Genomic DNA, 12,654 nt, shown 5'->3' with positions numbered 1-12,654 from the left:
CTTACCCTCAAGTACTCAATATGATCCGGAAAGCAATGCAGAAATATGTAAATACTTTCTAAGTTTCTGTATTAGCCATCTAATATGTTATTCCATTAAAGCCAATTAAAATATTGTGAAGGGCTATTGTCGGACTGCTATCAAGAAGATATTCTACTAGCCCAAGACTCTCGGTTTTGTCAGGAGTCGAGACCAACTGAACCCTTACGGCGCTGCGTACGCGATTGATAACATACAAGTGCATTTTACTTCCCTCGACTGCGTCTAATTGTAATTGCCAATTCACGTAGTTGATATTGGTCAACAGTACTTATGCAGTAGGTCTTGTACCACGGGTAGCCCTTCATTTCCTTTGCTCTTTTCCGATTTTTTTTAACCTTTATATAAATGTATACTTTCCATTCTAATTAGAATATTTAAGAGTGGCCGCTAGACATAAGTAGACCTTTTAAAAACCTATTTTATTTTATTAATCTACCACTAGATTGTTCTTGTAATGGGGGTAGTGAATAAATCAACACCACTGATTAGATTAGAAGGGGGTTGCCACGTGGACTGCACCGTGTGGTACGGAAAGCTACCTTGAAGGCCAAGGGCAGGCCCAAGGTCACTGCGGGCAAGTGGATTTATGGGGTACGTAATGACTGCCCACAGATGGGCACCGTTACTGATTACACGCAATTTGTGCTTCGAGAAAATTAATGGGGTAATGTTTTGCTATAATTTTGGAGGGCATAGTGGTGGATAATGGCTTGAATAACGGAAGCTTTCGCCATGAGATTCTTTGATGTTCGTATTTTGTTAATTTATTCAATAGCTCATTGTACAAATTCAAAGAAACTGTTTGATAACCAATATTTGAAAAACATAAACGTGTTTTGCCCGCCTGTATTACAAATCTATAATAAACAGCCTTAGATGCTAGCGCAGCATAAAACGGAGCGAAACGCATCACATCAAAATCAATCGTTAACAGAAGTAGCAAATTAGTTCAGTAGGTCACAAAGAGGGATCCTAACCTGCGGAATCCTGGGCCGTCCCGGGAGGGGTGGACGACCCGTCGTATTTAGGTCACCCCGTTGCATCGTGCTTCTTCCATATGCACGCTAGAGAGGGACAGATGCATGACCTAGTTCCAAGAAGATGATTTAATTTGGATATAAGAAAAGGATTCTATTGATAGGTAATGCGATTCTAATTGGCTTAACTTATTTGTATGTACTGTATTAAACTATTAAAACGTAATAAAACGATCATAGACAAAGATAATAGTAAAAGCCACGCCCTGTCTCCCATTGATCTATATGTGTCTCCCAAATGCATTCGTAAACGGTTACATTCAGCTCTAAAGTAATGTACGTGGGCAGATCACGATATGAGGTAATAAAAAAGACGTAAATGGTGAACTGATCGCCATAGGCGGTCTATCCGACCTAGCGGCAGATTGAATTAGTATGGAAAAGCTAAACGGTGGTCAGAATATGTCTTACATAATTGTTTAATATATTCACATATTTTTATTGTATATTTCTATAGACTAGGACCCTAACTACGAGTATATGATAGGCTTATTAATAAGGAAAACGTTTATGTCCCCTCTGATCGGTTCTGATGAAAAAACATTGTTCCCAATGTGGGAATGATAGCGAATTTTTTAACTCGTACGTTTTCTTGGATAGAGTTGGTCTGTAATATATGAATTACTGTCTAGTAATGTAGACCTAAGTAGGTACTACTAACTTCCATTTTAAGATGTTCTTGAACTTTATTATTAAAAAATCGAAAAACTGATCTACAAATACGAGTAGTATGAAATTATGTATGATCTCAAGAAACTAGATAAAACTATTTGAATAACAAAGGCACACTAGACCGGGAGGAATCTCTTCCACATATTATGCGATAATAAAGAGAACACAAGATTGATGCTCTACACATGGTGTACCTATATGAAAATTCTTTGTCTTTTATAAGTGGAGCCTTCGCGTAGATAATTAAATGTTGAACATAACAGTTTCCAAGCCGCATAGCCTGATGCTCGTAGAGGGCTTGCTTTGAACTTGCTTCACTCACAAGGGTAGCGGGTCAGGGCTAAATTCAATGCGAAATTTGTTTTCATTGTCGTACGTCAAAGGTCTGTTCTATAGAAGATACGAGGTGAAGTAACCCCGCCCGAAAACGCCTTGTAGCGTAAGAATCAAGCGAGTTAAGTTTTTATAAAATAAATACTATGACACGTGGGGCTATTTTTTTTTTAATCATTATCGATAACTCTGCTGAGTTTGCAAACAAATAATCTTTGGATAACAAAAGCGTTGTACTCGTTCGATAATATTCCGGTATGATTGGTAATTCGTGTATTTCAGTGACCTAAATTGTAATGATTACTACTTATGGCTAATGATTTTTTTCGTCCGACATTTGTAATGTATCGATATGATACTTTATTAATATGCTAAAGGCTATTGCAAACTTTTTTGAAAATAGAACCATTGGTCAACATAAAAATAATTTACCCATAAAATTTCGTGTCGTAATGAACAGTGGAGACAGTGTAAAGATTTTCCTGATAAAAGCGAGGCGATTACATTACTGCCATAGCATCCATACACTTTCTTAACTAAGTTTTATTTACATGCTTCACTATGCTAAGATTGCTAAGGCCTTATGTTGAAGGGCTAGTTTAAAACATTTTTTTTTTTTTTTGGATTCGGATTAGATACTCGAATTTAAATATTGTTCAACGGTCGAAGCTAATGCGCAGGTAGAAATTGAAATTGTTGAATAAAACGTCAACTTTGTTGACTGTAATTAAGAATCCAATTTATAACAGATACCGCTATTCTGCAGTCCTTTACTCCAAATGTTTGTTCCCGTATAAGATTACTTAATAGATGGCCTGTGTGTATTGTTACAGATTGATGGCGTCCGACATCCAGATACAGCGAGTCGACATCCCTGAGCGCCCCCTATCACCGTGTTCCGCCATATTCTTTTAAACAAAAATCTTAAAGAAAAATGCACTCCGTCAGCGACCGTCCACGAACGCAAAAAACGAAAAGGAACATTTTGAAAAGTTTAAAAATTAAAAAGAAAAACATCGAGCTTAACACTCCCATGTGTTCCAAATATAAATTTTAAAAAATCGAACGTTACCGGTTTTTCGGAACAGTTGCCGATACTCCAATCAGCGATTGTTTTTTAATTTCCGGTTTTATAAAAAGAGGCTTTAATAGATTTTTCGGAAGTTAGGTTGTTTTGAAGAAAAAAAAATAGTTGCCTTCTAAAGTAGATTGTTGGTCCAATCTGTTCTTTAATATTTAATAGTTAGAATATTTTCCCCTTGTGAATTAAATTTAAGAAGTGTTTTAGAGGTGATTTTTTTCCGTGTGGATAAGTGAAGGTTAGTATTTTTTAAATTACATTATATTATCTAGATTTATTCCATAATTTTATAAGTATCTGTGTTCGTTTACCGCAAGCGTTTGGTTTTGTAGTTAATAAACGTAGTCCCTCCTCATTCACTCTAGTCGCATACCAAGCGCGTAATCCAGTTAGCTATGAACCTCATTAGATACATTTGTCCCTATTTATTGAGTCCGTGTATAATCTGTTATACATGGTTGGTCATTGCAAGTCTACCAATGTTGATCAAGCTGAGAATTACCATATTCAAAGCGTCATTTAGTAAAATAGATTAATTTGGGGTATAGTAGCCCCAAAATTTGTTTGTGCTCACAAAAACCCATCCATTTTCCAGAGTATTTTAAGCAATGGAGAAGATAGATCTGGAGAAGGCTACCCCGGGACCCGAGGAGTCTAGCATGTTGACCAGGAATAGGGTAAGTATTTAGTCATCACGACACAATACCTGCTCTAGTGGCAAATATTTCCTGTAGACTTTCATTAACTGTTGGTTTTTATTATAAGTACTAAGTTTATCTATAGATGTATGTAAAACGTTGCTAGTCATTGCCAAATTTCAATTTTACTCGCTCATATATCAAGCATTTCTGTCTCTTTCTAAAAGTTTTTCTTTGCGTCGTTAATTTTCTAGAATACCAGAATCCTCTATACTACAAAATATGAATAAAACTGACACTGAAATTGTAAAAAATAGATTCTCGTTACCTATTGTTGGCTAATAATTCCACTTAATAATTGCAGGTCCTAATTACTTTTAAAATTAAGAATAGTCTCCTAAGTACAATTTTCTATAGTTGCCCTTTAGGCATATTCGAAAATCTGTCGTGATTATTCCAAAAAGGGTGGAAAACATAAAAAAATATATATATTATCTTGAATAGGTACATACCCAATATTAATACCATAAGCAATAACCTAAATCACCATCACATTCTTTTGCAGAGCTTCAAATCCAAACAACTGGTGCGCAGTCAAGCAATAAGGGAGACGCACTCGCCCCCGCGCACCTCCTCACCCGCATTCGTCGACAAAAACGTCAAAAACGAATGCGTGAACGACAAACGCGAGGACGAACCAATAGACGCGGCGTTGTGCGACAAAAACTATATCGATACTGGTGAAAGGACGATAGATGGTAGCAATAACTCTAGTCAGGGCGAACTGTGCGACGGCGGCTCGTGTGTTATGAGTGATAGTGATAAGAAACAGCAGACGGTCGAGATACAGGTGAGATGCCAATTGATACCGGCTTTCGAATTGCTCGAAGCTGTTGTATTACCAGCGAGTCACGGTAGCAGTTTCTGCAAGTGAACGGTTTAGGTTAAAGTTCAGGTTTAGGTGAGGGCGTATACATTGTTGATTGGATACATGGCTTTTTATATAAAGAAGTAACGATGTATGAACGCAAGTAACTTTAAATTTTAGATATAGTTAATTTGACAGTTTAGCAACACTTTTCTTTAGTGATAGCAAAATTGTTGTCTAAACAAAACTAGGTGCCATAAGAATGACTTTTTGACAAGCTAACACAGACTTCTTAAAGAAAATATCCTTTAGTATTAAATTTTCGAGCTACCTATTATTAGTTATAGTAACCATGTCTCCATAAACTGTCTCACGCATATCTCATAAATAATGCTCAAGTGATGGTGGACCCTCGCAGATAACGCCCGGCGCGACCGGGTGTTGGGACCTGGAGTCGCAGATGGACCAGCGCATGCGCACCAAGCGCTGGCTCTTCCACAAGAACAATTCGGACTCGTCGCGCGACCTGTTGTCGAACAATCCGCGCATTATCTGCGTCTGCGGCTACTGCGCCGCCTGCCCGCACTGCAGGTCGGGATCTTATTATAAACGAGCAACATTTTTATGGCAATATCGCAACCTTTAATCTTAGACAATATAGAAAGGGCGCGTCTTGTATGCTCTCTGACGAAATGTATGATTTAATGGTCATGGATACATTAATAACAGCTACTGTATTTGGGAGATTAGTGTATGTAAAAAAGACAAGCGTTTTAGACCCATTGCTGTGTGCGTTCATATCGACACCTATGTATATGTATACATAGTATGTATATTGGAAGTGACAAATGTTCGCGGTAATAATCACATAGCGCGCCCTTTCTAGATGGTCTAAGCGTTTAATTGACAATGTTTGTAATATGTTAGCGTCAATGTCTCCAACATTGCCCAGAAACTACACAATATAGCAGTAATGTGTAATAAAGGTGTGCCAGCATAATGATATTGACATATACATCAATATTGCCCACCTCACTCGCTAGGTACACTGCCGTAAAATGTTGCTTGTTTAGACGCCCCTTTAGTTGCTTTATTTATGTCGGTTCAGTTTTTATAGTAGAACACTAACAAATGATTATGTGGGTAAATGATTGCCAGGGTCCATGAACAGCAATAATACTAAAGAATTATGGATACGTAATGTAAACAAAGGCAATCCTGTCTCTCTATATCTCTTCAGTTAGGTTTTTAGGAGACTATGTAATATTACTATATTACCAAAGAACCGGCCTAATATGTTTCATTTAGATGTAAATACAAAATTAACTACTAAATGGTTCTATAGGTCGATTATCTGAAGCTGAATACATTCATATGTTGCGAGTGTACCTATATTGTCTCTGAATAAACATAAGGCAGTTGTCATGACAACACAATGATGTTCATTGATGTTTTGTTTCCATCTGTGCAACTTTATCTCTAAGGGGTTATTTTGCTCTTTTGTTTATTGAAATTTATAAAAAAAAAATACGTTATTTATAACATATAATCAAAATCCGGTTTAAAATCAACGACATATAAGCCTTTGAAAGCTGATAGAAAGACTTGCTGTCTGAAATGGCAATTATGACACAATAATATCTTGTGACGTCATAAGGCGATATATCGTGTGGAAGAAAGAGTTAAAACGAGTACGCCGCTGCACGCTCAGTCTTGCACATTACAATATTCGCAATATGAATTGGTGCCCTATTTTGTAGCCAAATTTATTGCTGGTTTCGATAATGAGTATCGTTCTCTTATTATTTGCTATTACGTTTAGTATATTTTTTGAAACGGACATAGTAAAACACCCTATTATGTTCATATGTTTTTTAGTATTATGTGTGCGTACTATGAACGTGCCAGCTTTAGTTTATCGGCCTATATTGCAAAGAATAAAAATATTTCCCAAATATTGGACATAATCAATGAACATGTACAATTACCTTAACATATCCTCATATCCATACACTTGTTCACAGAGGCCGCAAACGGAGGAAACCATGTCCGATAAAGCAGGACTCGGGCATCGCCTGTTCGGACGACTGTCCCGATTGCCTGGACAACCAACAGTCAGGTATGTAGATTTACGAAATTTACAGACACGGCATTATTTGCTATAGGTACTTCCCTATAAACTTGGACCTAACGTAACTGGTCGAATATGTGTATGATAACATCTCTATCTACCCCTTGATAAAGAACAATAGCATGATAGTACACATATGTGCGGTTATTCTATAGTCTGTACCATATATACGATTATGTTATACCATGAAATTGAGAATAAGACTTGGCATTTCCATACCAGATGCTATGAGTATAGTAATGATTCATGAAATTATTTTACACTGGCGTTCAATGAATTAATGATGTAAAGATCTATAAAGCTCATATTTTCGCATATAAATTATGATGCTTCATATTATCCCTTTACACCTGTGTAACAAACGTTTTCAAGGATAGACAAGCTAATGAAAGGGCATTTAACTCTTATAAACAAAAATGAATCTCGAAATTTAGAACATTGCTAGTACCTTTTACCTTAACTGTGTAGTTAATGCTGTTCAGGAATTTTGGACCTTCAACTTCAATATGCTCCAAGAAATATCTCAGTCCCTACCTAAGTAGGGACAATATATTAACCAGAGTCCAGGCTTGTATTGACATCCAAGCCTTGAAGTTTTTCCTCCGACCTAAATATAAATCTAATTCCTGGTCCCATACGTTTATGCCTTATCTATGCCATCAAGTATTTCGAAGCCAAAATATCACTCGGATTTTCTCCATTTTCTTAAATTTATAATATTTGTTTTTACAGCTCTGTATGACGCTTTGGAGAAATCGGGTAGCCTCGACGCTGAAGACCAGGCGTATTATTGCAAGTGAGCAATGTTTTATTACAACTCTTAATACTGATGGACTATCAACAGGAAAATATCTTTTTTTAGTTCTTCGATGGTTTGACAAATGCGTCAAAGTGCTTTTCAATATAAGCTATTAATATAACATTAAGTTTTTGTTTCGAAAGGTCACTACTCACAATGTAAATGATTAACAAATAAATTATTAACATGTAATGTATTATTATCTAAGAGTAATGGTTTAATTTTGATTTTTATCGTTACATGTGATTTATTTAAACAGCAATATTTATTTACGTGTTTAGATGCCCGGAGCGTAAGGAGAAACCTAAAAACGTGTCGCTGACCAGGAGTGACTCAGGTAATATATTATAATCAATTTATTGATCGATATCTCTAAGTGTTGGCCTAAGGCCTGTTTTTAAATGTTTTAGTAAAAAATATTCGCTAGTTAACGTAAAAGACAGATGGTGAACGCATTGTTTTGTTCACCCTTTATTTAGAAGTTTTTGTATTTGGTCGCCTTATAGTGTACTACGGTTCGCCTTTATTCACATATTGCGAAATACGCCCTAAGAGTCCTTTATGAAGAGTGGATTTTCCAAAATTGACAATTTTATCGCTCAAAATGAAACCTAAAACAAATGACTTCAAATACAAAAGGCATGACATTAATACAAAGAATCAAACAGCTATGTATGTGACCATCAGATGACAAGTCGGAGCCGACCGGAATGGACCTGGTCGACTTTATCAAGGAGACGCTGAACAAGAACCCGCGCGATCGGATGACGTTGTTGAAGATAGAGAAGGAGCTCACCAATTTCGTCATAGACAATGGGTGAGAATCTCTGTACATTTACGCGTTTACTTATTGAGAATTAAAGTTAAAGTTACTGTTACTTTTGCCTAAATTGTAACATTTGTGTTATGGCAACTTTTATAACTATTGCTTTCATAGTTATAACTGTTGTTTTGATCCTAAGACAAGAAACTGGCGGTTAATGTGCGTACATAAAAACGCATCGCGGATGCGGAATCCGCGGCGCACTCTGTATGATGGCCGAGTATTTGTATACATGGGTGTAGCTAGGAAGGGCGGGGGGGAAGGGTGGTGTGTTCACACTAGAAACGTTGCCCACATTAGAAAAAACCTTGCGCTTATAAGGGTTGTGCAGGCCTCTCGTTAAATTCAGTGACCATTTTTTTTCTCCTGTCACCTGCCACGTCTAGAGAAAAGTCGTGACTACGCCAATGTTTGTATCGTGTGGAGAGATACACATATAAGTACATATTTTACAACAAATAAAAATAAGAATCTTAGTAATTACATTATTCAGTGTTCCTTTGGTGGAGCTTTGGTTTTAAATAGATATCTCGAAATTATATGTAGAGGAGTCCTTTGTGATGCAACGTAAATAGTGCATAAGGGAATGAATGATACTTTCTATCCCAGACATAGTATACTATGGTTATAACCGGGTTATAACCCGCAAATCATACTTATGTTATATACTAATAACTTTTCCCAGCATCTTATCGTCAAATAATAACGATATATTGTTTAACATTCAGCAGAAGGTGTGTAGTCCGGTTTCCGGTGATGACGTCATACGGCAGGATGTTGGTGCATCGATGCGCGTCGTTGTACCAACTGTCGCATCATCTGGACCAGACCAATAAGACTTGCGTGTTGGTCTCAAAAAGTGGTGAGTTTTCGGATTTTTTTAATGTTTGTATATCTGGCTCGAAGGACCAATATCATTTTTTTCCCTACGAGTCAGGGACATAAATATCACACTACAGTCGGGTACAAAATGTATACAGTACTCTTTAGCAAGATATTTACGAACAATTTACCTCTATTCTAATGTCTAAAAACCGTGTGAAAATCGCAGGTGTGGCTACCTGTGATGATAGATTGTATAAATAGCCTGTTAAAATCGGATATGTGATTATATGTGGCTACCTGTGATGATAGATATTAAAGTCGGCTCGTTGTGAACGTGTTGTTCCAGGCACGAGCGGCGGCTGTCTCCCCTGCACGAACTTCCGTCAGTGGTGCACAGTCAACTTCCCGCCGAGCCCGCAGCGGCAACAACCGGACGTCACCAATGCCAAGTAAATCCAAAACCCATATATCACATTCATCATTTTAGCCCTTGAATCGTCCACTGCTGGACATAGGCCTCCCCCATAAGTTTGCTCGTCTGATGGTAAATCGCTTTACTCATTTATAAGCAATATCAACAAAATTTAATTTATAATAATATTTTCCTTGCGAGATAAGTAGTTACCAATGCTATCCAGCATAAGCGATGACTGAGTAATATTGGGGTCACTGGTCTTATGATCTAAGTAATGTTAAGTTAGCTAGAAAGATGGACAGCATTGCGACCGTAAGGCTAAAATGTAGTAAAGTTGCTAAACATTTGTTACCTCAACTGTTATGTAATTGTAACAATGTATATATGATTTAACTGTCATGTAATTGATTTTTTTTGTAAGTTTTTTGTTTATAAGATTTGATTGGTATGTTTCGACTGGCAACTATGATCGTCAGATCTATTGCCCAATTGTGCGTGTGCGCAGGTCGATCCTGAAGCGCGAGGCGTGCTCGCTGGAGGAGGGCGGCGCGGGCGCGCTGGGCGGCGCGCGCTCCAAGTCGCTGGAGCAGCGCGAGCGCGACTACGAGCGCGTGCGCCGCAGGATATTCAGCACCGTACGCACGCGCACACGCACACACGCACACACGCACACACGCACACACGCTCATACACCCAGCCAAGCATTTTGGGCCACATTTCACCTATAATTCTCCTCTTCATTGACAGCAACAGTCAAAGTTACTGATGCTTTTACCTAAATTATGTCTAAAGTGACCCAAGTGCTCCTGATGGTAAGTGTATTGGGGTCCAAACAGAATCAACATTCTGTTTGAAAACATCTCTCGTCGGTCAACATTGACGAGAGATGTTTCCCTCGCCAGACACAATTATGTCGACCTGTTTGAAACTAAATATGTTCTGACAACTCTGCCGCGATTTACTTTTTTGGCATTACTTTATTTTTATTTTTAGTTATAAAGAAACTTATTGTTAATACTTGAAAACAATAATGCTACTCAAAATTGTTTTCAACCTAATCCAATATATTAATTCGCTACATTTTATAATATATATAATATATATCATTTTATAATATGTATCATAAAATGTGAACAGGATAACTGCACGCAAGGCGAGCCACAGTGGCCATGGTCATCGGGACCTGTGAAACTGCTCACTCCAGAGACTGGCAGAAATAAACTATTAAAAGTAAATACATACTTTCAATTCAATTGTAGCTTCACAATGCTTTTCTCTCGGGCCATAGAAGTTTGCTTGGCTTCGTGTTAAGTACTATCGGCTGTTTTCAATAAATGATCCCAATTTTAATCTCCAAACCGATCCTGAGAATAAACCAATCAAAACAAGTTATTTGTAAGCACGTCAAGAAACGTTTATTCTGATTGATCTATTCGCGATGGATCGAATTTAGCGATTGGGAGTTTTTGTTGGAAACGACGGTGTATAAAGAATCGACATATTAATATTTACTCGGCTATATACTTACTATCAGCTATCTGTGTATTCATACAGTGCAAAAAAAATTATAAGTAGTTTGTCCATATTATCCGATACTAAACTATAAACACTGTCCATGTGCAGGTGCAGTCGCTGGAGAGCTCCGCGCCGGCGCCGCAGTCGTGGCGCAGCCGCGGGCCCGTGTCCAAGAGCCACAGCTTCAGCGGCTCCGCGCCCGACCACCACCAGCCGCGCCTGCTCAGCAGGCAGGGTGAGCAGCGCCAAACATTTCTATATCCTTAGTGGTAAAATAGCTAATACCTTCACTGAATATTGTGGAAGGTATTGGTCCCGCCCTAATTGCCATTTACAGATTCAAAGTTCAAGCGAATGAGGGATATGACAGCCAATAGAACGCAAATTGTATATATGTGGATGCCTTTCACGAATATGTCATTAATAAAGTTTCAATATAATCATTCAGTACTTTTTACATAATATAAAATAGTATACTCCTAGTAGACCTATATCTAAGGAATAGATAATTTGAGAATATAACATGATCGTTTGACGCTATCCAGGTAAGTTCAAGAAGCACCTAACATACTAATTGTATATACCTTGGTTGCAGGCGACCTGGCGTCCAGCAGTTGGCGACTGTCACCCTCCAGCTCGGGCTACAAAACCTTAAGCCTGAGGAGTACAGACTCTGTCACTCCTTCGCCTACAGGTACTTAAAAAAATACACTCAAACGTAAAAGTTATTTTTACTCTACAGTAAGATATATTGTGTCGTGGGTATCAAGAACTTTGAAGAATGTGCGAATCCACAACATGACAAAGTGACAACCGAGGGGCTAAAAGCATGTAAAAATAATGTACTATCCCGTCTCTTATAAAAAACGTGTTTTTTTTTTTAGTGGCACAAGACTCATTGATAATCTGATAGTCGATAAATGAGCAAATTGTAGTATCGGTTGTAAGTTATATGTAGTGTGTTACGCAGGAGGCGCGAGTCCGGAGCCGGCGCCGGGCGTGGCCGAGGGCGTCGTGTGGGCCGTCACCGACCTCGCCGCCGTGCCGCCCGGCGCCATCGTCATACACCCGCAGGTCACTACTCACCACCACCTACCACTCATCCAACCCCCACCATAGGCGTAGCTAAAAGAGGGGGGGGGATGAGGGATTAAACTGAGCATACCCTAAAGCTGCGTGGTGCTTATCAAGAATGTCGAGTTTTAAAACCCATAAACCCATAAAAATCATAGCGCCTCTTCGGAGAAAATTCTATATTTTTTTACAGTGCTTTATATGTTGTTGCGCACCAAATTTATAACTTGGCAAATTTACATATTAATTGTTCATTTTCAGACCGGACGTCCTCTGACTAACCCTGATGGAAGCATATACCACTTCGATCCCGCGAATCCGCCTGTGCTGTATGATCCAAACGTATACAAACAGGATGAATCAAAGGTCAGTATAATGAAAAAATCGTTTTAGCTACAAAT

At 38.2% G+C, this 12,654-nt stretch overlaps 1 protein-coding gene across 5 annotated transcripts in view; it reads left to right on the top strand.

Moving 5' to 3' along the window:
* The window catches only part of LOC115456448, a 48,459-nt gene that overhangs the window by 24,590 nt on the left and 11,215 nt on the right, over window positions 1-12,654 (top strand). For 2 of the 5 annotated variants that reach the window (XM_037439875.1, XM_037439876.1), the window contains 16 exons: window positions 2,918-3,403; window positions 3,761-3,842; window positions 4,369-4,653; window positions 5,090-5,262; window positions 6,696-6,790; window positions 7,535-7,598; window positions 7,883-7,938; window positions 8,289-8,418; window positions 9,153-9,286; window positions 9,596-9,698; window positions 10,170-10,299; window positions 10,802-10,894; window positions 11,288-11,414; window positions 11,775-11,873; window positions 12,138-12,253; window positions 12,515-12,619. In XM_037439875.1, the coding sequence (XP_037295772.1) occupies window positions 3,774-3,842; window positions 4,369-4,653; window positions 5,090-5,262; window positions 6,696-6,790; window positions 7,535-7,598; window positions 7,883-7,938; window positions 8,289-8,418; window positions 9,153-9,286; window positions 9,596-9,698; window positions 10,170-10,299; window positions 10,802-10,894; window positions 11,288-11,414; window positions 11,775-11,873; window positions 12,138-12,253; window positions 12,515-12,619 (1,779 nt within the window). In that variant the 5' untranslated portion in view covers window positions 2,918-3,403; window positions 3,761-3,773. The remainder of the gene's footprint in view (window positions 1-2,917; window positions 3,404-3,760; window positions 3,843-4,368; window positions 4,654-5,089; window positions 5,263-6,695; window positions 6,791-7,534; window positions 7,599-7,882; window positions 7,939-8,288; window positions 8,419-9,152; window positions 9,287-9,595; window positions 9,699-10,169; window positions 10,300-10,801; window positions 10,895-11,287; window positions 11,415-11,774; window positions 11,874-12,137; window positions 12,254-12,514; window positions 12,620-12,654) is intronic. The other 3 variants (XM_037439880.1, XM_037439877.1, XM_037439879.1) reach the window with 3 other exon arrangements.

Source organism: Manduca sexta, chromosome 18 (genome assembly GCF_014839805.1).
Source record: "Manduca sexta isolate Smith_Timp_Sample1 chromosome 18, JHU_Msex_v1.0, whole genome shotgun sequence".
Classification (NCBI taxonomy): domain Eukaryota; kingdom Metazoa; phylum Arthropoda; class Insecta; order Lepidoptera; family Sphingidae; genus Manduca; species Manduca sexta.
Note: the sequence above shows the minus strand (reverse complement) of the source record. Positions and strands in the feature narration are given on the sequence as shown.